Raw genomic sequence first — 26,599 nt, 5'->3', positions numbered from 1 at the left:
CGTCTCAGGTCTTTTTTCTGCAGTTTAAATGCACATGGCCAACTAAAGTGCAGTGTAAACTCATCCGACTCGGCTCCTCCCCCACGGAATCTAAACAGGAAGAAGCTGCAGTGCTGTTGCAGTGTCACAAAAAGAGAAGAACGACTTGAGACACAAGTGTCCTGAATATTTGAATTTATTAACTGTTTATATTGAGGAGTATTTGTAAATATCTACGTTTTATTATTAAGTTGTCGTCAAAAGTGTCCTATATAAATTGGGCCATGTAAACTTTTGACGATAACTTTTTTGCTTTGTTAAACAGGTGCAGACGCCGGTGAATGTCAAAGAAACAAAAGTGTAATATTTGAGAATATCAGTGAGAATTATTTTAAAAAAATGCAATGAAATAATTTTATACAAAAACTATCCTGGATTGTGTTTTTCCCAGTTATTTTATTGTAAACCACTTAGTTATTGGTTTGGTTTCAAACACACAGTCTTTTTGAGTGCACTCTAAGCGGAAACACAAAAATATATATAAGAAATAGCGGCAGGTTTGGCGGAAGATCTGTGCAACCCTGTCTCTGCACTTTTTGATTATAGTGGATCTGTTACACAATTGCATTTTTTACATGTTATGTTCTGTCATTTAGTTTTTTTAAAAAAAGGAACTAAATGTTTGGAATAATTACAAACAATTTAGATAGTGTACTTATATAACATTATTATTATTATTATTATTATTATTATTATTTATTTGCAGTAGTAGTATTTGTAACTAATTGGAAAAAATAAAATTTGTTAACTGGAATTGTATACAGTAAATGATTTTTCTCCAGTATTCCTTTGGCTGCTTGGCCTATTTTAACAAAAAATAAAGGACTTATGCATCATACAATTATGAACATATACAAAGTGAGATAATTTGGTGAAGAAACAGAATAGTTATTTTGAAAACAAAAGGGTCTTTATTATTACAGTAATAACAGCAAATTTACTTATCTTACTCAAGGTGAAATCCTTCACATAACAAATGGGTCAGGAACTTTGGTTTGGGGAGGGGAAAACTCGTCATCCCTTCAGTGGTCGTTATGAAGTTACCGAGCACGTATTGTAATTTAGCTGCCTTGAGAGTGTGAGCGCGAGCAAATACATCACATAACTACCGTTGCCGACTTCGTTCTGGCAGGTTATATAAAAGAGTGATTTGAAAAACGCATTTTATTTGTTTGTGAAGAAAACTTCGACCATCTTGTATGTGAGTATATTATGTATCTGGTGGTCAAAATGTGGAAGACCATGTCATGTAGATCGTCTGGGGGGGTGGTGGCAAACCAAGGTCTGTGGGAGGGACAACTGCCCCCCCTGCCCTATAACAAACGACGCCCCCAAAAGAAACTACAAAATGATATAAAAAAAGTCTACCGGAAGCCATAATAGTAGTACTTGGTATTTGCAATGCGTTCCATTGCCTTTTAAGACTTCCTTAATCCTCAGGCATGGACTCAATGAGGTGTTGAAGGATCGAGTTATCCTTTTATATTCCTTCATGCATCCTTTACACTTGATTCCCGTTTGTTTTGGCTGCATGCTTGACTTTTCCTAATTGATCCTGTCCTTTTCTAACACCAAACATTCTAATGAGGATTGAGATTTAGATGAATTTCCAGGCCAAATTTGAAGTGATACGATTGTCTACTAATCATTCCTTCCTTGTTTGGCTTGATGGCAAGGGGTTCCGTCATCCTGGAAGTAGAAATTAATGTTCGTGAAAATGGTACTGAGTCTTGGGGAGGAGGTGGTCTTGAAGCTTTCAGGTACCAGTCCTTGTTCACAGCTGTCCCCTTGGGGTAGAATGTGTAGAGATCTTGTGCCTTTGGCAGAAAAGCATCTCCAGATATGAAGAGTTTCCGGATGCTTCGTTGTTGGGTCTGTACACTCTGGCTTGTATCTTTTCATTTACTGACAGTTCTTACAATTTGTGGTACAGTTAATCCGATAGTGGATGTATTGTTTATTTCTTGTAGTGTAGTGCTCTGCAGTGCAGTGAGAGAATATGAATGGAGAGACACCTGTTTTGCAGACAAAGGGTTATGTTGCTGTGCTAGCAGAGTTGGTTTAGTGTCTCTTCTGTCTCTGGGAATACAGAAGCGCAGTGGTTATTTCTCTTCCTGGTTGTCAGAAACAGGATAGTCTTTTTTTTTTTCTTCAACCAGGAGGTATAAACCTTTTTTTTTAACACAGTTGTGTTTAAAACTGACTCCACTACCTCAGAAAACCTAAATATCAGGCAGTGGGAGGAAATGCAGTTGTAAATAGAATATTGAGGACATAAATAAGGGCATTAAACCTTCTTGAACAGTATGTCAGAATTGTTTTCATTGACTCCTAGTCCTTCTGGATAGAAGCACCATATTCCAAACTCCAAACTGAATTTGAACCATTATTATTGGTGCTCTTTTTTGCAGTATTTATCTGTGGATCCTAAATGCTTGTTATTTGTACTGTATTTTAAACTAGATTATCTTGAGAACTAAACCATAGCTGCAGGGTTTTTGTAATTTCATCCATTGCAGCTTCCATGTCAGCAGTCAGATCTGTCTGCACAGAGCAGAAATATGAATTTCAGTCCCTGACTGGAATACAAAAAACCGGCTCTTTGATTGGCTGTTCTACAGCGAGCCACATTAAGAAGCTGTGTTTGATATCAAACAAGGGATTTGTGATCGCATTAAAGTACGCTTCTAGTAGTAATTCACCATGTGAACTGTAACCAAAACAAATAGGTGTGTAACAGCTATTATTAAAAGCATTATTTATTTATTAACCAAATGTACTAACAGACTGGGGTTTTCTGAGCTGTGACCTGTGCTCAACAAATGCTTTGTTTCAAGTCAATGGATTCTGTGCAGTGAATGGCTGTGAGTGTGAGCATTCACCGTGATGTCACATAGCTGCCAGTCTGACACAATATACTGTACAGGGTTATTTATGAATTCAGTTGGCCACCTTGCAGTGCTGCTGGTTAAAGAAAACATTATCAAGATGTGTGTGTGTTTCCTTGAATTAAAAACAGCGGAATGCATTTTATCTTGGTAATGGAATCCTTTCTTAAGGCAATATTAACTAGTTAATACTAACACAGGTACCAGCTACAGGGCCCTTTGTGCCCCATTGTAGTAATATAGGTAATCTGGCTCTCCCTGTTGAAATACAGTATTCTTTCATCTGAAAGCAGACCTATAGTTGCCCTATAGTTGTACATACTGTATATCTAGAGATCTGTAAATCCAACTGTGATAACACCTGGTTAGGACATTCGTTTGCACAAGTTAGATTGATAGCAGGCAATATAAGCAGGTGCCTGTATGTTAACATATGTTCATAAGGTGGATCAAAGTCTTGTTCATGATAGTGATAGCTCTAATGCTGTATTTACAGCTGTGATAGGGATGTGCCCTTAACAGCAGGGGTGTCACACTCTGTTCCAGGAGGGCCACAGTGTCTTATGGCTTTTGTTCCACCCCCCCATTTTTTCACACATTGAAACTGTTGCGTAGGTTTTGTAAATCAAAGGGAAAAAAAGGGGGGGGGGGTGTGAATACTTACTATTATACTTACTATAGGCATAATATGTATTTATTTTTTGTACAACACAAAAGTGTGCCACACGGTTTATTTATCTTCTTACGCAGCTAAAAAAGGAGCCCAAAATGTCCTAAATCTACTTGAATTTTAATGATTTTAACCTTAAAAAAAAAAAAAAAAAAAAAATCACTGAAATAGAAAGCGATACAAAGTGAATCTAAACAAGACACTGACTGCATTAAGATAGCTCAGATACTTTCTACCCATACCAAGCTATATTTATACAATAGTGAGTTAATAATACAGTAGATAGATATGTTGGCAAATGAAACCTCCAGTAGATTCTTCCTTAACCTTTTGAAATGATATGTGAACACAATTCCAGCAGAATACCTTCACATATTCTGGAACTGGTAGAAGCCCCAGGATATATCCGTCAGGGGCTATCTGAACTGTTTTGACGTTTATTGTAAGGTTAACCTGTGTACCTTGTTTTTCATTCTTTTTTTCCACAGAGATTTCACTATGAGTCGAGGTGGATGGAGGAAGCGGGTCAATGATGATGATGTCTGGGGGGGTAGGGTGCGTACACATTTAAACACACTGCAGTGCATGTTAGTGCCATCTGGAATGCTTGGCTCGAAAAAGATTTATTACTGGACATGTTTGTTTTTTAGAATATAGGCTTTTTTGCTTTTATATTCACCGTTTTATTGAAGAAATTGCGTACATCCCCACAACTCTTAAGTTGTAAGTTAATATATACATATTAATATGTACATTTGATCATTACTTTTATATGAGCAAGAAGATCACAAAACTCTTCGCATTGACATTTGATATTCCACATACTGTAAAAGGTGGTCACAGTGAGTCATAAATAATTTGTATTAACTTTGTAGGTTTTATTGCTAAAATGTTCTTATTTTTATATTGGGTCGATGTTCTGAATGAAGTATAATTTGCATCAAGCGCTGATTCTGTTTACAGGGTGGATATATGGCTGCCAAAGTCTGCAAGCTGGAGGAGCAGTTTAAACTTGACGCACCCAAACAGCAGCAGAAGGAGGGCATCTCTTCTAATATCTTCAGCGGGGTGGCCATTTATGTCAACGGCTACACTGGTGAGCCATTATTCCAGCAATTTTGTATACTACTAACTTTTGAAACAGGGTTTTGTTTAAGGGAATATGAGATAGCAAATTATAGTCCCAAATCTTTTGCTTTATATTGTTTAGCATATCCTGCCATTCTTCAAATGCCCTTTCAATGAAAATTGTGAAAAGACATAGGGCCACGATGACATAGGAACTAAAAGCCTTTATCCCAGCAAATATATTTTTTTGCCCATTTTTTTGGAATCGCCAATAGATTTAGCATTCTTTGACCTCAAAGAATGCCATTATTGGTACTAATTTTTAAACTTTAAAATCACAGGAAGCCAGTACAAAAATGTATGAGTGGAGTGATATTTTTAGAGCAGGTAGCGTGAGTAAGCATTCTGGCAGCAGCATTCTGAAGCAGCTGAAGCCTATTTAATTTTGCCTGTCATAATGTCATTTTTATGTGTACATAAGGTTGGATGTAGGATGAAGGAAGGTTCGAACCTTCTGGTACTAATTTGCATAATTTACTGGTGACGTCACCATAGCTACTTGTTTATATTTGATTGAAAATCCTGTTATTTTACAGGTAATCCATATAAATGGAATACAACATTCACATGTAGTTTAAAAATACATTATATAGAACAGTATTCATGTTTTTATAATTGAAACAAAAATAAACGTTTGTTTACATGTAATTGATGCTGCTTGCAATATATACAGTAAGCTTGCATTGCAGCAGCACCAACTGCAGCGGACTGAGGCAAAACAAAGCTTTATTTAACAGTCACTGTTCCAAGCAAGTTATCAGTCTGTCACATATTACTACTACTAAAAATATTAATACTAATAATAATATGAACTTACGCTTGTCAAGTGACCCCCAGAGTGTGGTTGTGCCTCCATGATACATCAACAGTCGCTTGCACAGTTTGCATTCAACTTCATTTTTGATCGTCTGAGCATTCAAGACAAAAATCCCAAACAGCAGAGGAGTTTCGAGACATTCCTTTGTATTTATAATAATAAAAAAACACTGCTGGAAACCACACATGAAAGTGAGTAGGCTGTTCCAGACTGTAATATAAAACACCTTATGTGCTTATTGTTACTGTCTCCTGTGTTGTACATATACCTGCAGTAAAGGAGGGTAAGATTCAAACACATTTCATAGGGCAGTGACCGTGAACGTTTTGCCGGCATCACAGCATGAATATCCAAATGAAGTCCCCAAATGCAACAAAGCTGTTTTTCAAATTGCTAAGTATGCTCTTATGACGCTCACGACAAGTTTTCACAGTAAAATCTTTTTTGTTTGTTTTTTGCCACCTATGGTGTATGTTTTGGAACACCATCCGAAACATAAAACTACCAAAGAACTTTAGTTTGTGTCACCTGAGATCCTAATACCTACTACACAGAGATTAAATCCATTGTATAGACAAGATAAATGGGCTTCACCCAATTTAGAATTAAATTAGTCAAACTATCTACATAAAAAACATTTTAATGGACTGACAAGTTGTCGTGCTAATGAGAGGAAATAACATGCCATATTTTTTTTTTTACTCTGTTATTGCAGCTTAGAGAGATTGCATTGAAACATCAATCTGTATTTGAACTGGTGGCTTCAGTTAATTTTATTATGCCTTCTGGAAGTTTATTTGCTTTTATAGGTGCAAGTGGCCTGTTAGAAGTGTGAATGTCTCAATATCATGAAAACCCTAAGCTACAGCTTTGTTTTCATGATTTGGTTTTCATAATTTCAGAACCCACAGCAGATGAACTGCGGAGGTTAATGATGCTCCATGGAGGTCAACACCACATGTACTACTCCAGATCTAAAACCACACATATCATTGCCACCAATCTGCCCAACAGCAAAATCAAGGAGCTCAAGGGAGAGAAGGTAGTACGACCAGAATGGATCACAGACAGGTATTCAAGTTATTATTGTACACTTCATGTCATCTATATAATATGTGTCTTCCTACCTGGTTTGATTTGTATTCTCTTTCTTTCATTCTTTATTGCTGTTATGGCTTGGATCATAGGGGTACCCAGCTGTAATTTCTGCCCCCTCTGAAACTGATTTGCTACAACTGCAGAAATTACAGTTGCACATTAGTTATGGTAATTTCTAAAACCACCCAACTATACAAGAAATTTAGGGCCAGATATTCAAGAGATTCAAGTTTCGCAAGGACAGTTGCAGGGATTTTTTCCCCTCAACTGCCTTGAGAAAAAAGTTGTGGTAAAGTAAATTGTTATGCAAGTCCACTTGCAAGTGTGAAATTCAAACAATACGTTTTCCTTAAATCACAAAGTTTACTTCACTTAACTACCGTAAAAATCATTATATAGGTCGTACTGACGTATAAGTCACTTCCCCTTTTTGTGTTTTAAAATACTTATTTCTTCTTCCTATGTGCTCAGCACCGATTAAAAAAATAAAAAAATAAAAAAATAAATAACCCTTGTTTGCAACATTTTATTCTATTTAATCATTTTACAGAGTTGTTTTTCATTTCGAGTTAAACTGCTAATAAACTATTCAGTTTTTCAAAATTTCAAAGTAATTGGTTCAAGTCAATAAATATAGCTATAATACGACTACTGTAAATTCCAGTAGTAACAGTGTAAACCACTGACAAGTGGTACTTGAATGGATTTAAAAAGTAATAATTCACAGTGCACCAGTAAGTAAAATCAAATGATACATCCTACATCACATATGTATTAACCAATTTTATTTGAGCTTATCAAGTACCCAAACACTTCAAGAACATATCTTTGCCTTACTTAACATTTCTTTCCAAAACCATACTTAGACAATAGTTCCCGCTGCATTGGCTTTTACAGATTTGTTGTATTAATTAAAATGTAAAAAGAAGTATTAAAACAGGGCTGCATGTGTCAAATAAAAGCAGTGCAGCATCTAATAACCAGTAAACAAAACAGCTTAGTGTTGCATACAGTGCAGTACAATTGCATTAAACTTCACGCCGTCAATGATACATTCATTTTGTTTTGTTAATGAGAACCATAACCATACACATACTTTGCAAGTGTACCACTGTGTCGCACTGGCATGAAGAACAAGTTACAGCATGTATGTTTGTATTAAAGTCATTAAATGTACTCCATTCAAACACAATGTTTTCTACATCGGGCCATAAACACTTTCCTCCTCTGTCAGCTCGTTTTTCTTTCGCCATATTTCTTTAATTTGTCTTTGTTTCGTCTCCAGTCACATGCTGTTTTTTTCATTTCATTCCAAACTCTCTTAGCATTGCGATTGCCATGCTTTTAGGCAAAGGCAGCAATGCGCAATTTCAAACCTGTTGTGCAGCTTTTTCATTTTTTGTCTGACTGTCCTACTCAGACACCTGTATTATAATATTTCATTGCAATGCTGTTACAACGAACACAAGACTTCATAAGTTCACTCAGCTTTCTGACCAATAGCTGTTTTTCTACGGATCCCAGGGGCGGGTTCAGTCTGTATGTTGACAAATCAGTGGCTCGGAAGGGTGGGAATAAGGTAATTCCATAGATATGGACAGCTATTGTGTTAACAGTGAAGCAGTATCGCTGTGACGTGTTCCTTTTCCGAAGATTGATAACTTTAACCACTTTTTTTTTCTCCATTTATATTTTTTCTCCATGCATACGCATCTGGGTCGAGAGGAGGTCAGTCAAGAAAACTTGCGTTTTAACATTCAAAATGTCTAATGGTATTGAAATAACAAAATAATCAGGTTGTCGACAGTTAAGTTTGTGTGAGCCATAACTGTGGCTTTAGTAATCACATTGGTATATTATTGTTTGTGGCACTGGTACAGTAGTTGGGTGCACATGTCGCTCCGGTGTATTAGTCGCTCCCCCTCCCCCTTTTTAGGACCCCCAAAACATGCCTAGAAAATCGACTTGTACAACGTTTTTTTATGGTAGTTCGCAAACAAGCTAAAATACTATTTACTCCCATCAAGAGTGAAGCTTAGAGCTCACTTAGCTTTGTTTTAAATTAACTTTAGTTCTAGTTGTTCAGAGTGGGAGAACTGGGGGGAAAAAAACAGTAATACAGACAAGTATTGGCACCCTACACTTAGTGTAAGATAATTCAAGAAAACATGTTAAATGCAAGCGTTTAGTAAACATTAGCAACTAATTAATTACAAAAACAAATGCACTTAAGCGATTTCAAATATTGGTTCAAAAGTATTGACATCCTTGCTTAAGTATTTTGAGTGTCCTCCTTTTGCTTTTATTACGGCTTTCAGACGGCTTTCAGTTTTTTTCTGATCAGTCCAAAGCATTTCTATTGGATTGAGATCTGGTGATTGTGAAGGCCATTCCAAACCTTTTTGAGCTCCGTCCTTTCCCCTTCATTTGCATGACGTTGGGTTGACAGCTGCTCTTGTCGAGTAAAATATATGGAGCCCATGTAAACTGCAAGCGGGATAGAATAATTTCTTCTTTGGCTCGTGCAAACTGTCTCGAGTTAAATTGGAACACACATGTAAACTCCACCACTGCCACCCTGCACAGCAGGCTCCATGGATCGGGGTGACAGTGCTATGTGAATACAATCAATAGCACCCATCACATTGGGGAAGCCAGCAACCTGGTAGAAGCCCACTATCACGTCCTGTAAACCTGTCCTCTGTGTGGGAAATTTAATATAATTCCCTGTCATCTTTAGCAGGGCATGTTGTATTATACACATGAGTAGCTACAACTTTTAATGGGATGGAGTGTGTGAATTCAACTAAACATAGGTGTGCAATCAATGCAGTGAAAACTGCTATTTTTATGTAACTCCTTTGTGTCAATGGATCTTTTTGCGCTCTTTTCTTAACTCTCTCTCTCTCTCTCTCTCTCATACTGTACTCCCATCTTAACTTTCCTCAATTGGCATGAAGCACTCCTTTTGATGGACGCTGACTCCCCCACTCATTGGCCCATCGGTATCCCTTGACAGGCAGGCAGGCAGGCAGGCAGGCAGGCTGTTTAAGGAAAGAGGGAGAGCGACACAACAGCACACAAACATCACACCAACACAGCAAATTCCCAACCCCGTCCCCAGTCCATTATTAAGTCCATATTTTCGCCAGTCGCTTGTGTTGGGGCTGCCCTGGCATTACAATATGAATACAAGGTAGTTAGAAATGTATCGGAACATTCCACAGCCGACCGTGGACGGTAGCTCCGAGGGGGCGGCACTCAATTGGCCGAGCGTCGTCCGGGGGGAGGGAGGGTTAGGTCAGCCAGGGTGTCCTCGGCTCACCGCGCACCAGCGACCCCTGTAGTCTGGCTGGGCGCCTGCGGGCTTGCCTGTAAGCTGCCCAGAGCTGCGTTGTCCTCCGACGCTGTATCTCTGAGGCGGCTGCACGGTTAGTCTGCAGAGTGTAAAGAAGCGGGCGGCTGACGGCACCCGCTTCGGAGGACAGCGTGTGTTCATCTTCGCCCCTCCCGAGTCAGCGCAGGGGTGGTAGCGGTGAGCTGAGCCTAAAAATAATTGGGCATTTCAAATTGGGGAGAAAATAATAAAAACTGATTGGCAACGACTAAATTTATTAAAAAAAATAATAATAAATTGTATCGGAACCCTGGAAGTCTCGCTTGCTCCCGCAGCAGACACATACAAAAAGATCTCTACATACTTAATTGCAACTGGCAGAATAAATTAATACTAAAGTTAATACTCCTATAAAGTTTTCTCGTAAAGGATTTTTATTAATGTATTTTTAAAAATGTTATTTTAACTGTGTACCAGATCATGTATAAGCACAACTACAAGTATCTATCATTTCTGGACTTCCAGTTCAAGCACACTTTCATAAAAAAGTAATTCAGCAAGATGTATTTGTTTCGCGTTACTGACTCAAACGAACATATCTGTTGAATTGATTCACTAAACTGAATGAATCAAACAAATCGAGTCAGTAAAAAGAATTGAACTGCACATCGCTAGTTTTCAGGCCAGAAAAAGAGGTTTAAATAGCGCGCCTATCAGTGGTTAAAGCCTGGTTTCCATGCGCACTGATAAATAATCACTTTAATGCACGCATTAAAATTAACGTCCTTTAGTAAATACCATGTGAAATTGTGAATGCAGCTCATCTCATTATTCTGAGCTGGATCCTCATTTAAATATCAGCATGCATTACCATAAATAATCAACATATTTAAATATCTGGCCCTTTGCTTTTAGCAGTGGTTGTATATAATTGATTTTAAGATTTTGCTGTTAACCTCCAAGGCCCTGAATGGATTAGCACCTAGTTATTTGCAGGAGTTACTGACCCTGCATCTTCCAAACCGCAATCTGAGATCACAGGATGCAGGGCTGCTGGTTATTCCTAGGGTCAACAAAAGCAACACGGGAGGTCTGGTAGAGCTCCTAAATTATGGAATGCTCTGCCTTCGTTTGTCAGGGAAGCTGGGACCGTTATAGTTAAAGTCTAGACTAAAAACGCACATTCATAAAATGGCTTTCTTATCTTAGTGGGTTTTAATGTAACTTTAAAATTGCTGCTTTTGTATTGTGTATACTGTTATTTAAATGGTCTGATTGTGGCAGTTGTATGTGTGACGTGCTATACAAATGTATTGTGGCTTGTTCTTTTCTTTCTGCTATGTACTGTACAATGCTTTGCGATACTTTTGAATAAAAAGCACTATATAAATGCAATGGCTCAGAGGCATTCTAAGGGGAAATTGCTACCCCACTGTCAGTAAGAACAAATGATGAATGCATGTGAACAAGTGGTTTGTAGTGGTGATGCAAGTGCTCCAAACAACGACAGATCCAAAGTTCACGGTTCAAACTGTCTTTTTAATTCTCTTGGTCTGCTTGAGACCGTTAAATAATAACACTGGCTCTACGCAACAATGTGTATTGCCAGCGTATAAACACAGACACACAACACAGATACAAACACTTCTTCCGATACTGAGTGCTCTTGGTGCTGGTGTGTGGTGTATCAGTGCTGCAGTTTAGTCCGGGTTTGGTGCTGGCTTGTAGAGACAGCTCCCGGGTTCGTGTTCGCTGTCTAACAATGACAAACACAGACAGTTAGAAACAAACAAACAAAACACATAACACTCACAATACGTAATTAATGGTCTGTTTCCTTTCTCAGTCCTTTCAATAACCATAACAAAGGAACAGATTGCATCGTCACATCCCCTGAAATACCCTTAGACCCTGGAATGAACTGCCAAACCATCCAGTCCGGGGCACACTGTTCCTGTTACAAAGTGCCCTCACAGATTGGGAGGGAGATTGTTGACTAGGATTCATTCGCTCTCTGTCACAATGCCAAAATGTTTGTCTGCTTGACTAATAATACTCAGAACAAGGTCTTGCTTTGTGGTATATGGTGTACACTGTATTGTTTTTTCTTTGATTTAATTTGCCCCTTGCAGCTCTAGGAAATCCTAAAGAAACAAGACACACTTTATAAATTAAGAAGTTGTTTACAGTTTGACCTGTTCTACTCCTAATTAAGCAAACAAGAAAGGTCTCCTTAGATGAACTCAGTAACTCTCTCATCACTTTTGATCGTTCTTTTTAACATCATGCTTCCTTTTTCAGTGTAAAGGCCGGCCGTCTTCTTTCATACGTCCAGTATCAGCTTTATGCCAAGCAGAAAGGCCTCAACTTTAACGATGTATGCAACAACGAGGAGCACGGGCCGGGGCCAAGCAATATTCACAAGGAGTTTGAGAACAGGGTGTAAGTACTGAGAGCTATGAGTACATGCAAGTACTGTATTCTAAGTGGTTGTGAACCGATTTATCGTAAAACTTCAAGTTATTGCCGGGTGTCAAATAATCGCCTATCTCCAATACGCACCAGGGCTGCTGGAAAATACTGTAAATAAATGCCGGGTCTCTATTAAACGGTGGGTCTCTGTCATTGCTATTGAAGCTGAGGAAGATGAGGAGGAGCTTGAGCGTAATGAAGTGACAGCGATGAAAGTGACTCTCAGGATTCATTAATAATAATAATAATAATAATAATAATAATAATAATAATAATAATAATAATAATAATAATAGAAAACGCAATTTAAGGTAGGCCTACATCTAATGCATATTTGTTTAATGCAGTTATTAAAAGTTTTGATAATTTTAAGCGTGCTGAAAGTAGGCCAGATACAAACCTCTTGGTGTATTTTAACGTGTTTTGTTGTATTAAAGTTTGAGATTAAACAATAAATTATTTTTGATAATGATACTTATTGCTTTTATTGTTCATTTTTAAAAACGTTTTAGAAGTTGTTGTTGTTGTTATTATTATTATTGTGGTGTAAGCATAGCCTACTGATATCTACAGGGCTGTCTTTTAGTGGATGTAACTATTATTATTATTATTATTATTATTATTATTATTATTATTATTATTAACAACAATGGTAGATCTAATTCCATTTTTAATTTGTACTTCTGCTTGTTCATTTTCCAATGTTTTGCACACTGTATCCTTGTTAACCAGTGCATATAAAAAGACTGTAGTAATACTTTCGCTTTATACTTGAGGGTGTACAATACAATGTCATTCCAACTTAGTTACTTAGTTCCTACTGACACACAGCCTTTTAACAAAGTTGCTGGAATGTGTAAATTGTGTTACGATGTTGCAACAAGGTTGTGTGTTAGTGGCTTCTCAATGACCGCATGAAGCGTGTGAAGCTAGTGATCTAATATAAACGCTAGTCTCAAATAATCACCGGTCTCCAATATGTGCCGGTCTGCTGGCAAATATTGTAAATAAACGCCAGAGGCGTTTAATTGAAGTTTTACGGTATTTAAAAAAACACAAAGGGAAACCCACTTGCAAAAGGTTGGGTGTAAAAAAAACAAACAAAAAAAAACAACTGACTTTCAGAGATAAGATTGGGTGTCTATCCAAATCTGTTGCCTGTTAGAAATATTCCACTTGATGATTTACTTTAGTGTTTTCACAGAAACAATGATAAGTACTGGTTGGGGAGTAGGAGAGTCTGTCTCAAGGATCTAGCGAGTGAGTAGATCAGCAGCAGTGTGGAGTAGTGGTTAGGGCTCTGGACTCTTGACCGGAGGGTCGTGGGTTCAATCCCAGGTGGGGGACACTGCTGCTGTACCCTTGAGCAAGGTACTTTACCTAGATTGCTCCAGTAAAAACCCTACTGTATAAATGGGTAATTGTATGTAAAAATAATGTGTAAAAAATAATGTAATTGTATGTAAAAATAATGTGATATCTTGTAACAATTGCAAGTCGCCCTGGATAAGGGCGTCTGCTAAGAAATAAATAATAATAATAATAATCAGAAAGTTTGTTAACCAGACCTTATTCTCCAGTGAGAGCTAATTGATTTAAAATGAGCTGTTAGATCTTTTCTTAAGGGTGTGAATGTAGTGACGCATATACCCATAAACATTCCCTTTTCCAATCCACATTTTGTGGTTTAGCGTGATATTTGGCTACCTGCCAGAGTGACTAATACTGTGTGATTTATTGGAGGCATCTCTATGTATATATGTCATACTGAGAGATTTCACATTTATGAAGAGAATCGCTTATCCAATTGTGATCAGAATTAATATCGGCATTCTTTAGCTCTTAGTGAGTATCAGAATCATGGGATATATATATATATATATATATTACTAATGCTATATTTAAATACAATATATTTAAGAAAAAACTATTATAATGCCAATTTTCCCCTGAAAAAAAACTTTGGCAGACCGCACATTACAAACAATGGCAACTTTACTGGTTAGAACTATGTTACTGTTTCACAATGCACCTCTTTCTGATTGCAGAAACGGTACAGCAAAGAGCATGCCTGATCCAGTCAGAAACTCGAAAGTAAATGGTTTGCATGGCTGGGAAATCCTTGAAGAGGAAGATGAAGACTTTGAATTCAGAGAGCTGGAGCCGGTCTCTCCTGTGCGCAACCAGAAAGCAATGGATCGCTACAGGGACCCTCCAACCATGGCCAACGGCCACCCACACAGGTCAAACGGTGCCTTAAAACCACTAGAACAGACGCTACATTCGGGCAAGTCTTCTGTGGATAATACCCAATGCCCTCTGTTGGACAGAGACAGCATTGACTTCAGAGACTGTGGGGCACAGCGGCAGCAGCACGCAAACCAAAACAGTGATGCACAGTCAAACTCTGCCAACGCGGCAAACTTGTCATCTTTGCACAGTATTATTAAACTCAATGGTGCTCACCATCTTACTGTTCAGGGGCCTTTACATGACAAAAGCACTTCAGAGCCGTCACCAAGCAAACTCTCCACAGCTGGTCTTGCCTCTCCTCATGCAATGGCCAGGCCTGGGGAGCCCAACTTTATATCCGAGTTCTACTCCCGCTCCAGATTGCATCACATATCAACGTGGAAGTGCGAGTTCACAGATTTTGTGAACACGCTCCAGCGGCAGAGCAATGGCCTCTTCCCTGGCAGGGAGAAGATTAAAAAAGAAAGGACCTCTCTGCCTTCCACTGACACAGAGAACACAGGTAACGAACAGGGGACGTGTTCATACCGGGTGATTAGATAGTGAGTTTACCACATCAACACATAGTGCATTGATGTGGTAAACTTACTATCTAATCACCCTGTGTATATTAATAGTGAGAACCAGTTAGAGTCTCTTCTCATTATGCCTTCCGTTTTGGTGAAAAATGGCGATCTAGCCTTCCACTTTATTTCTACGCTGCCCAAACATTAAACAACAGTATCTGCGGTCCTATTAACATGGGTAGTGAACTTATTATTTAGACACAGTTATAACCCTACTGTTTGCAGTTAATGTATTGTTCAGAGTAGTTTATAACCAGTTTAATAATGTTACAGTAGTTGTATTATTCCGAAAATGTATAGAGCTGCCAACTAGTACAGTAATCTAGCTAAACTCTAGGGTTCATACCACTACTGGACAAAATGAAAGGTGTACTTGAGAACTGTGAGACTAAGATATTAAAATCCATTTCAACCTAAAATTATCTTCAGCACCATTTTTCATTAAGCATCCCTATAAGGTGAGTTTGTTAAGACACCACCACATCCGTACTTGCTACTAATGTCTCATTTAGACAGGCCTCTTAAAATGTTGAGTGTTGTGGAAACTCTGGGAGGGGGAAAAAATGATCCAAGATATTGGCTTCATACTCTGTACTCATATGAGTTCTGCCATTCCTTAGACTAGCTAATTGGAGGCCCTAAGCCGCAGTTTTTTTTGGGACCTCACCCCTCGGCCACTCCTTAAAAAATACTAACTACGTTATTACCGGACACCAAAAATATACCAGCACAACACATACTAATACACTTGGTAAACGGCGTATGTTAACTAAGATGAACAGTGTTTTTACCTCGATTTAAAAGCGATGTGTCTGGCACATTTTTTGACAGGAAGTCCTAAATTGTCATCACATGAAACTTCAGCATTATTGATGCTAAGAATTGCCAAACGCTCCTGAGACAGTAGTTGATCACAAGAATGTTTTATCAGCTTTAACTTTGAAAAGCTCCTCTCTGCAGATGCTACTGTTACTGGGAGTGTTATAGCAATTCTTAATGCAATCCAAAGCTTAGTTTAGATCTATTTTAATTTGGTTTGTGTGTGTATATAAAGGAGAGAACTTCAAAAGCTGTTATTTTCTTTGGAAGCAAACTGCATATGCTTAAAATTTCCTGAAAAAGACGATTTCCGTTGAGGTCTGATTTCATGTTCGGAGCTCAAATAGCTTTGTAAGTAATTGCAGCGTTTGCTTAACAATTCCGTAGTCATTTCAGCTGTCTGTTTCAAATCAAAGTCTTTTACACTTACCCTAGTTTGAAATCTGCAGGAAAAAAATGTATTTGCTTGTGCTCAAATAACAGCTAAGGAACAAATGAATGTTCCTGCACATCTCAAAGAGAAAACGTCTTGGAAGCGCAAAAAACACTTTTCCTGTGAAGCACCACATTTTATGAAGGCTGATTAAAAAAAATTCAGCCAAAATATCAATTATCTTGGTGCTTTCTAGCAAATTTGTAGCCACATAATTTGCATAGAAGAGGATTGCAGAAGCTTGCTCACTTGTTTGATGTTAATCAAAATTTCATACCGCATAATTGAGCATATCAGGAAACGGTAGGATCCAAGTTCCTCAGCCAGGTTTAGCCTCTACTTTTTCCATGACTTCAGTACATTTCTCTCTTACCGCCAACAAAGCCTCCCTGACTTCAGCAGCTTGAAACCTTACTGCCTTACTGCTTGCCCATCTTGTTAGCAGGATCCAGTGGTGCAGCAGCTATCGGTGCATCATCATCAACTTTGGTGGTCACAAACTGAAGATTGTCCTTCATCCACTTCAGCATCAGCAACTGAACCCACAGTTGGTGTTGGCCAGTGGTACTCTGGCCCTCGATCTGTTCCAGTCCTGGTCTTTATTCCAACCAGGTCCTAAATTAGTTAAGTTAGCAGTTTCAATTAACTACATTAGAACATGCTTGGAGTAAAAACCTGGACTGGATTGGTGTAGTGGTGATCTCTTTCACCTGTATCCGTATTGCTGACTGAGCCTGGAGTACCAATGCTGTTATCTCCTTCAGCTGCATTACCAGTGGCAGTGTTGGGGATTGGTTCTGAGTCTTCAGCAGAACATCCTTTAGAAATTAATAAACTTCAGCATTGCACCTGTGACAACTGAAATTGATATTCAGTTTTCATTTCATTTACACAGTTAGGCATTTTATATGCTTTATAATTTTAGTATATATTTAGTCAATACATGATATTATTTACAAGAGACTTGGACTATAATACATAATAAACAATACATAATAAAAAAAAAAATTTGGTTGTAACAATTGGGGCTTTACTTAATTTGGTTTTTATTTTATTTTTTCATTACCCTCTCCTTGATTTGTAATTGATTGCTATTAATCCGACACGTTGGTAAACCTATACGGTAACGGTGAGTTTCAAAGCTTTTTGCTCCAGAGCAAATTTTGCTCCTGATTTTCAATCCGTTTAACTAGATAGTCATTTAAAATATTTTTTTATATTTATATTTTTTGTTTAAAGTAGAGAAATGCAGTGGAAATGGCCTAGCGAACAATTTTTCTAGCTTATTTATTTGTCTTGTGAATAACCATAGATGTGCATACATGTTTATTTTCTTCGACATTTCAGTGGAATCCTAGCCAGTGTTAAAGCCTTGTATCACAAACTATTTGAGGTAGTGACTTCATATTTGCAGGCCTTTATTAATCCTTTGTGATAAATGTGTTGCTGACCATGAAATTGACCTCTGACCTAATATGGCTGCCATCTTAGTCATGTGACTTTTGAAGTTACAGCTGCATAGAGACTGTAATCTTTGAGCTCTTGTCTTAGTGTTTGGTGCACAGCTGTATTCTGTGATTTTCATACTTAAGTTTCGGTACCAGTGTTGTGCAGTAAAAATTAACCCTGTGTGCTGTCTTGCCTTAGTCTGGCCATATTAATTGTACAGACCACATGCTTTATAGCTGCTACACAGTTGTATTCTATGATTCTCTAAATTGTAATACCATTTTATTGTTCTATTTTGGAAGCTTATGTATATAGAATTGAATGTAATGGACTTCTGCGTTATGTGCAGGATTGTTCTCACACAAGAATTATTGCGTTTATTAAAATAAAATCATTCTGATGGGACTGAGGGGAACAAAAATAGGATATAGCTTTATCATTTTTGTAGAGGCTTAAATATTAAATGTAATGGAATAATAAATATTATAATAATTTTAGGCTTAAATATCTATCTGCTGTTTTACTGAGCTTTGTCTAAAACAGCTTCCTCTTGATGACATTATTACCGGACTCCCAGGCCGATATGAAGTTGTGTAACTTTTAGTTGTTGGTCAGATTTCCTATTTTTTGTCTTAAACAATTGTCTATAATCGCATGTTTCCATTAGAGGTAGACACACATCTCAACCTGACCTGGATATCGGTTTTTAACTAGTGAACCTCCAATTGGCCAAATGCTCCCCTTGTGTCCTTTACATTTCTTTTTCTTTTCCTATGTAACATGTAGAGAGTTATTGCATGTGTCTACAGTGCAGTTTAATGCTATACAACCTGATATTTCAGGACAGGAACCAGGTTCTGGATTGTCTACCTGTTCTTCTTTTGCAAGTTTACATTTAACTCTCCTTACCTCCTTTAATTGTCTGTTTCCAATACTTCCAGTGTGATCTTTCAAACCTAAAAAAAAACAGAGCTATCCCAGAGTCAAGTCTGTGTGTGTGTGAAGCTGTTGCATTGTTTTCCGGCTCACTGCCATACAAAGACAAGTAAACAATGAATGGGTTAACTGTGACAGAAATGTGTAATCCAAGCAGTGCATTTTGGGATGCTGTTTTGTCATACTGCCGGGTTTTTCTTTTTTTTACAAAAATGGATTTCCAGCAGTCCCCTGAATACAGTCTAGCTGGCAGTCAAGCAGAACCAGGCTTAGCAGAATATGTCATGTGACCCCCTGGAACCAGTAAAAAGGCTGCTTCAACCAGACGGTTCTATTACAAAGGTGTGAGGTTTTATTTCGTAAATTTGAACTAAAATGTGGATTGACTGATGTTGATCAAAACAGCGAAGAGCTGGTGCTACATCACAAAAGTCAGCGGTTGTGCGTAGGGTTAAAAAAATATATATATATCAAAAGCAAGTAAAGGAAACCCTTTTTGTGATTGAAATGGTATGCTTGCTTATGTGAAGGACAAACCCATCCTGTGTATTCATAAATTTGTAATTAAATCAGAGTAATTGGTCTGAAAAAAATATGCTGAGCCAATCCCATCCCTTGTGGTTCTGTTTTTTGTTCATACTTAAGAATTAACATAATCTTATTGGCAAGCAGACCAGTGCACTACATAGCACCTTGTGATTCCAGAGACTTGATTTTGATTGCATTTCTTTCAAACAATAAACTATAATTAATTCTTATGTAAAATTGACAATGTTTATATTTTAAGTTATGTTTATTTTAACTGCTGACATTTTTTAAACAGTGCATATAAGATTTATGATCAAATATACAAACTCTGCTCTTGTGCAGCCCATATACTAGTTGTATGTCTGTAATCCCTTTTGGTTTAGATTCGATGGTTGACAAGAGTAAAAATGTATCACAATTGCAATGCAAATGGTTGTATCTAACAGCTAGTTTGAATGTTTTATAAGTGGGTTTTTACAAAAACTCGTGCACATGGTGTGAATATGCTGCCACGCTGAGCTCATGTCACTTTTTGTAGATTTTTGCATGCTTTAGCACGTGATTCTCTTGGTCATATTGGTTTTGTGGCCATTTCTATTTAACCTCTTCATACTTGGCACACTGTATTCTATTATTCTCTTGGTCATATTCTTTGTGGCCATTTCCTTTCATCCTCTGCTCTTTCGTCACATAGCCATTTTAATTTCTCTGCCTATCACTTTTTTGTTTGGCATCATTGCCTAAACTTTTATCTCTGTGTACTCGTTGCCAGGTCCACCAACCCCTGCTGGTCCCCAGAGACGCCAAACCTGTATAATGCACGTGGACATGGACTGCTTCTTTGTGTCCGTGGGCATTCGAGAGAGAACTGATCTTCAAGGTGAGGCTCCCATCTTGTTTTATGTTACAGTATTAGGGTGGGATTAGTTTAATAGCAGTATTAGCGTAATATGACTACAGCAATGGCCCTATTGAATTCATTAATTTTACTTAGTCAAATGAAACCTGCTGAATAATGTTACGTTAACGTTACACACATAGTTTTACATATACTTAATGAAAAACTGACAAATTGGGAAATGTAACATTTTGAAATCTAACATGAAATATTGTACTACTATAATGGCTAAAATTCTAGGTGGTGCAAAATTCTTGGCCATAGCTTCATATATATTCATCTGTATATGTATACATAGTGTGCATTAAAGTGTAAGTAGCTTCAAATGTTCCCTTACCTTTTTATTGTGTTTACAAGGCATTATCTAAGGCTGATTAGTCCTAGTTGCTAGGTCATTTAGATAACTCCCTGATTGCAAAGAAATCTCAGAGTGCTGTGGTCTTTCAATGCTGCAGCTCCACGTGCTTCATACCATTACTATAGGGGTCAGCAGAGCTCCTATAGTCTTTTCAGGATCCTTCTGGTAATGAACTTAATCACATTAGATTCTTGTGTCACTGGCCTTGGGTTAAGAAAGGATGTATGAGTGAGTTTTCGTGCTCTTGGGCTCTCAATCAAAGCTTCCTTAAACCCTCTGCTATGCCCCACTTTCACAGGGAAGCCAGTGGCTGTCACCAGCAACAGAGGGGGTGGAAAAGCTGCCCTGCGCCCAGGGGCCAACCCCGAGTTAGAAATGCAGTATTACAAGCGGAGATACATGAAGAATAAAACGGGTGAGAATTCTCCACTGTGAGGTCTGCACCAACACCTAACCTTGCAACTGATTTTAAATATAGATTCAATTTAATCCAAATAGTATTTTACCACATTACAGGTATATAGCGTTTGTCTCCACTTCATTAGTCATGATTTAAACACTTTGTGTTTAAACTTTAACATATTGGGAATATTTGTAACCAATCAGAAAAGCCATCATGAGTTTTTATTAATTACTGCAGCATCTATTTGTGTACAAGACAAAACATTTATTGTATATGGAGAATAAATATTAAAGAAATATGCCTACACTGTACACTTACATGTAAACACTAAGGCTAGCCCCTATATTTGGCCTGCATTTTTTTTTAACAATGGTTAAACATTTAAGCAAAATTCTGGCTAGTGTTTAAACATTTAAACTCCAAACACAAAATACTAATATTAGTAATGATTTTTTACCTTTCTGTCCTCCAGAGGAAAAAGTGGATTTCTGTACATGGGAGAATCCTGATGCTGCTCGTATGAACGGAGTGGATCTGGACCGAACTGCTTTATCCATGGCCGAAATAGCGTCTTGTAGTTATGAAGCCAGGTAAACAGGAGCTTGTTCTGTAATCCAAAACCTTAGGAAATGTTAGGATGCTCTAAGATGTATTACACACATGTGCAATCAACATTGTTCAGGCAACACATTGCAAAATGTACAACATCATTTTCTTTAATCTATTTTAATGATGTATGCAAATGCAACACCTGGTATCAGAAATCTAAAATCTCCCTAACACAAGTCGGCTATAGATGAGATGACAGGACAGCAGATCTGTCAGACACTGGTAGTGGGCTGATGGTGTGCTTGTTTGGTGGGGACATCCTGTGTACAAATCAAATTACTGATGTTTCACGAGAAACAGACTAAGTGATATTCTGGAGAGCAGGCTTTGTCGTCCCCCCCCATGAAGTAATGGAGGTGGTGAGACCAGGTGGCGACCTTTCAGAGCATTCTTAAGGAGTTATGATAACGCTGTTTATGTTCTTTATTCCACAGACAGGCTGGCGTCAGGAACGGGATGTTTTTTGGCCAGGCAAAGCAGCTATGCCCGAACCTCCAATCTGTTCCATATGATTTTCACTCCTACAAAGAGGTGGCACTTACCTTGTATGAAACCTTAGCAAGGTAGTGTACTTTACCCAGGGTGATGGGTGTTGACTTAGCAGATAGCACCCTTCTCTGTTGTGTATCCTGAATACATTTGTATCACAATAGGAGGACGACACTTTAATTAGCTCACTAAGTCATTAATGGCTTTTGTGCATTAAAAAGAGACATGGCTACTAATTTAGACAAACGCACCAGGGTTGATCAGAAGGTTGAGGAAGACGGTTGCGTCTGTCACACTCAAACCAAACAAAAGAAAAACGGTTAAATATATATTTAAGAAAAGGAAGAAAAATAATCGCATCTGGAGGAGGTATTTTTTGGTATTTTCTTTTCTTAAACATTGAACGTTACATACAGACACAGTGAAAGCTAATTTAGCCAGTCAACAAAAGGACAAAACCTTTGTGGCGGCTTATTCGAGGTTTCATTCACTTGCACTGAAAAAGCTGAATCTGTTCTGGGGTTTCCTGGCTGGTAAGAGCAGGTGTCTCCACTTTGTATATTTCAGATCAGATAATGATGTTGCATGTTTGGTTTGCTTTTGTAAAGCGCGCTCCTCAATTCTATTCCTTGTCTGTCACTATTGCAGCTACACGCATGACATTGAAGCTGTGAGCTGCGATGAAGCCCTGGTAGATGTGACTGACATTGTGACTGAGCTAGGAGTATCTGCAGACTGCATTGCAAGTGCACTACGCGCCGAAATCAAAGACAAAACTAAATGCTGCGCCTCAATTGGAATGGGTGTGTATCATGTTGCCACAGATGTAGCTTGAAAGCCAGAGAATAAACAGCATTACTGTTGATACCAAAAGGCTCAAATCAAACTGTTTCTCCACCCAAGTATTTGTCTGGTGTATTAAATAAAACCTGTAGCTTTTGAGAATCACCATTTTAGGTTCCATTTTTGTGAAAGTAGTTGCAGCCTGTTTTTTTAATTTCTAAATATTTATTTAAAAAAATGATTATTGAAAGAATAATTAAAGACGTTTCCAACGTAATTAAAAATATGCTTGTTTTCCTATTTTGTGTCGGTCTGTGTCCTCATGTCATTACATTCTCTGTGAAATAACAACAGTATTGCAAAATATATGGATTTGTTTCTAGGTAATGCTTTTTCTTTGCCCTCCTGGTTGTGTTATCTTTTACTTTCATAAAAAAAAGTCATTGCTTTAAAAGAACTGTCTTGTCTCTTTAATATATGAAATCCGTCCTATGAATCCGTCCTAGGGCAGCAGTGTGGAGTAGTGGTTAGGGCTTTGGACTCTTGACCGGAGGGCTGTGGGTTCAATCCCTGGTGATGGGACACTGCTGTTGTACCCTTGAGCAAGGTACTTTACCTAGATTGCTCCAGTAAAAACCCAACTGTATAAATGGGTAATTGTTTGTAAAATAATGTATAATGTGATATCTTGTAACAATTGTAAGTCGCCCTGGATAAGGGCGTCTGCTAAGAAATAAATAATAATAATAATAATAATAATAATAATAATAATAATAATAATAATGAATGCAGTGGTCTCACAAATATACAGGAACATTTGTTGATCATTTTATCCACAGAAATGTTATTTTGTTTGCTATAAATTGTGTACTGTGATGTCTTTAGGTACAGCAGAGTCCACATACAGCTGTATTCTATTAACTTTTTTTTTTACTTCTGTTAGGTTCAAACATTCTGCTGGCCAGAATGGCAACCCGCAAAGCCAAACCAGATGGACAGTATTATTTAAAGCCAGAGGAAGTTGATGATTTTATCAGAGATCAGCTAGTCACTAGTCTGCCAGGTAAGTGGCCCAGCCTCATGCTTTTATTGAATGTTTTATACATACAGTACATCTTGTACGTCTCTGAGGTGTGAAAAACACTTTGCAGCAAGATTTAATATGTATTTTCTTCTTTTTAAATAACATAAAGGAGCCCATGCTGGTCCTCAACAATAAGAGTCAGTCATGTGGACTCCTATTGATACACATAATTATGGGTCTGTGGTTTGACTCGCAGACATTTTAACTGTCGATTTAAAACAAGTGTTTGGTTTTTGTCTGTTATTCTGCAGTAATTGCATCTCCAAACAACAAACCAAGAGAATATGTATTTATAATGTTGGCTGGTATACCTCTCCAGTCCCAGGCTGTCCTTTTTGAAAAACATTGTGTCCAGGACAGTTAAGTTGACATTACTGGTTTTATTTATTACTGGTGTTGCATCCATTATGACTGTTTGTAGAAGTGACTCAAGGTATACTGTATGAGCACCTTCCTTTTTTGGGTAGACTCCAAAACAATCATAGTTTGTTGAACAATAATTAAAAAAATAATAATCTGTCACAAGCACAAACAATCTGGCTGCATATGCACGTGCAACCACATCTTTAAAATACAGTGTGCTGTCTTTAAGGATTGTTCAACATCTTTGCTGAATGAAAAAAAAACAGGTGATCGGTCAGTCCTTTAACAAAGCATTGCAAATGTGATCAAGACACTAACAAATGTTTTCCCAATTACACAATCCCAAAGGAGAAATAAAAAAAGTGATGTTTAAAACAATGAATTAAATGAGACCAGACGGCAAGACTAAAAGGAGTATGAAAGTTAAACAGAACAGACGTCAGTATTCAGTCTGCTGGTTAATGATATGACCAGAGGAGGATCTTGGTACTGCCACCCTAAATAGAATAGACTTTTTGTTGACCTCATTCCACTGTATTTGTATTGTCATATGGATAAGTATGAATATCCCCGAGGACAGGGATACATGGGAACCATCTGTACATATATGTGTATGTCCATATACAATAGAACCTGGCCTATCTAATCCTGTAAGGTATGATTCCCTCTGTTAACTGATGCACATTTTATAATGGGTCTAACACATTGCATCCAACTAGATAGATATAGATATATATATATATATATATATATATATATATAATTAGAAATGATACAGAACTTTTTTTTTTCACAATAAACTGGTTGTAGTTTTACTATAAAATAAAAACATTTGGTGACTATTTGTGTGTTGGGGTTCTGTAGCTGTAGCCGTAGCCATTGTGCACTGTAGTTTTTTTTTTTTTTTTTTTAACTTCCATTACATTCTTGTTTGTGTGGACTACTCTGTTAACAAACTTCCTAACATTAATGTTTGTAATTCGGAAAACCGTTCACACCTAATTCCTTTTGCATACCCCCCTGTGTCTGTTCTGTTTTGTGTTCAGGAGTGGGAAGGTCGATGGGGTATAAACTGGGTGCCATGGGTGTGAAGACCTGCGAGGACCTGCAGCAGGTCCCCATGCCTAAACTGCAGAAGGAGTTTGGGCCGAAAACTGGTCAGACACTATACCGCTTCTCTCGAGGGCTGGATGACAGGCCGGTGAAGACAGAGAAGGAGAGGAAATCTGTGTCTGCTGAAATAAACTATGGAATACGGTTTACACAGGTCAGCGTATGTAATTGTCCTGCATTCTATGTCGTAAAGTATACTCCCACTAGAAAAATGCTTCTTTAAATCACCCAAGTCATGTTTTATTTTGAAGCTGCCTTTGGTTAAAAGTACCATAAACTGGAGAAATGAAAGAAAGCTGGTGATACTGGCCCCCTGACTTTTTTATATCCACTTGTTTCATCCTGACTTCCATCCATTTAAACAATTGTCCATTAACAGGTCCCTTAAGAACTGTAATATTTAACCAATAGAATTGAATAATATTTTTTCTATTGCCCCCATAGTCATTGTGCAGATTTGCATGAAACTGTCTCCAGATATCTCCAAAGGCTGACTTTTTTTTTTTATTACTTTTAATAAAGAATGTCTTTTTGATAAGTTTCATCATATCACAAAAGCAATTCTCGTGATTTAGGTGCACCTCACTTATAACAGACACCAACATACATATCTTTTGGTTATTTTCATATCTCTCCTGTACCTGCTGCTGTTATGCACAAGCTGTGGTTTTCCGTTCCAGACTGCAGAAGCCGAGGCGTTCCTGCTGAACCTCTCGGAAGAGATCCAGCGCAGACTGGTGGCAGCAGGAGTGAAGGGGAAGCGACTCACTCTCAAGGTTATGGTCCGGAAAGCTAGCGCTCCTGTGGAACCGGCCAAATATGGAGGCCACGGCATCTGTGACAATCTAGCCAGGTGAACAGATCTTTAGAATACTCTCGTATGATAAAATGCCAGGAAGCCCTTTAAAACAACAATGTCTACAGATCAGTTATTTTTTAGTTTTTCTTGTGCAAACTCCATAAAGTCCATGCGTCATGTTGCACAGCAATACATGCCAGATTTGCTTCCCCAGTAACTGACAGCTTGCATGCTCTGTCTACACTTCACCCACAGAAACTCTTCTGC

General features: G+C 37.9%; 1 protein-coding gene across 3 annotated transcripts in view; it reads left to right on the top strand.

Moving 5' to 3' along the window:
- Positions 1-26,599, top strand: part of LOC117406086 (DNA repair protein REV1-like) — a 41,410-nt gene that overhangs the window by 2,957 nt on the left and 11,854 nt on the right. For 2 of the 3 annotated variants that reach the window (XM_034009844.3, XM_034009843.3), the window contains exons 3-15: positions 4,086-4,152; positions 4,561-4,693; positions 6,445-6,613; positions 12,279-12,419; positions 14,498-15,204; positions 20,206-20,313; positions 20,988-21,104; positions 21,565-21,682; positions 22,136-22,264; positions 22,839-22,993; positions 23,917-24,036; positions 25,467-25,687; positions 26,214-26,386. In XM_034009844.3, coding sequence (XP_033865735.3) covers positions 4,096-4,152; positions 4,561-4,693; positions 6,445-6,613; positions 12,279-12,419; positions 14,498-15,204; positions 20,206-20,313; positions 20,988-21,104; positions 21,565-21,682; positions 22,136-22,264; positions 22,839-22,993; positions 23,917-24,036; positions 25,467-25,687; positions 26,214-26,386 — 2,348 coding nt within the window. In that variant the 5' untranslated portion in view covers positions 4,086-4,095. Of the gene's footprint in view, positions 1-4,085; positions 4,153-4,560; positions 4,694-6,444; positions 6,614-6,645; positions 8,369-12,278; positions 12,420-14,497; positions 15,205-20,205; positions 20,314-20,987; positions 21,105-21,564; positions 21,683-22,135; positions 22,265-22,838; positions 22,994-23,916; positions 24,037-25,466; positions 25,688-26,213; positions 26,387-26,599 lie in introns of those variants that run through there. The other variant, XM_059030229.1, reaches the window with a different exon arrangement.

The sequence above is a fragment of the Acipenser ruthenus genome, chromosome 9, assembly GCF_902713425.1.
Source record: "Acipenser ruthenus chromosome 9, fAciRut3.2 maternal haplotype, whole genome shotgun sequence".
NCBI classification, from domain to species: Eukaryota; Metazoa; Chordata; class Actinopteri; order Acipenseriformes; family Acipenseridae; genus Acipenser; species Acipenser ruthenus.
Note: the sequence above shows the minus strand (reverse complement) of the source record. Positions and strands in the feature narration are given on the sequence as shown.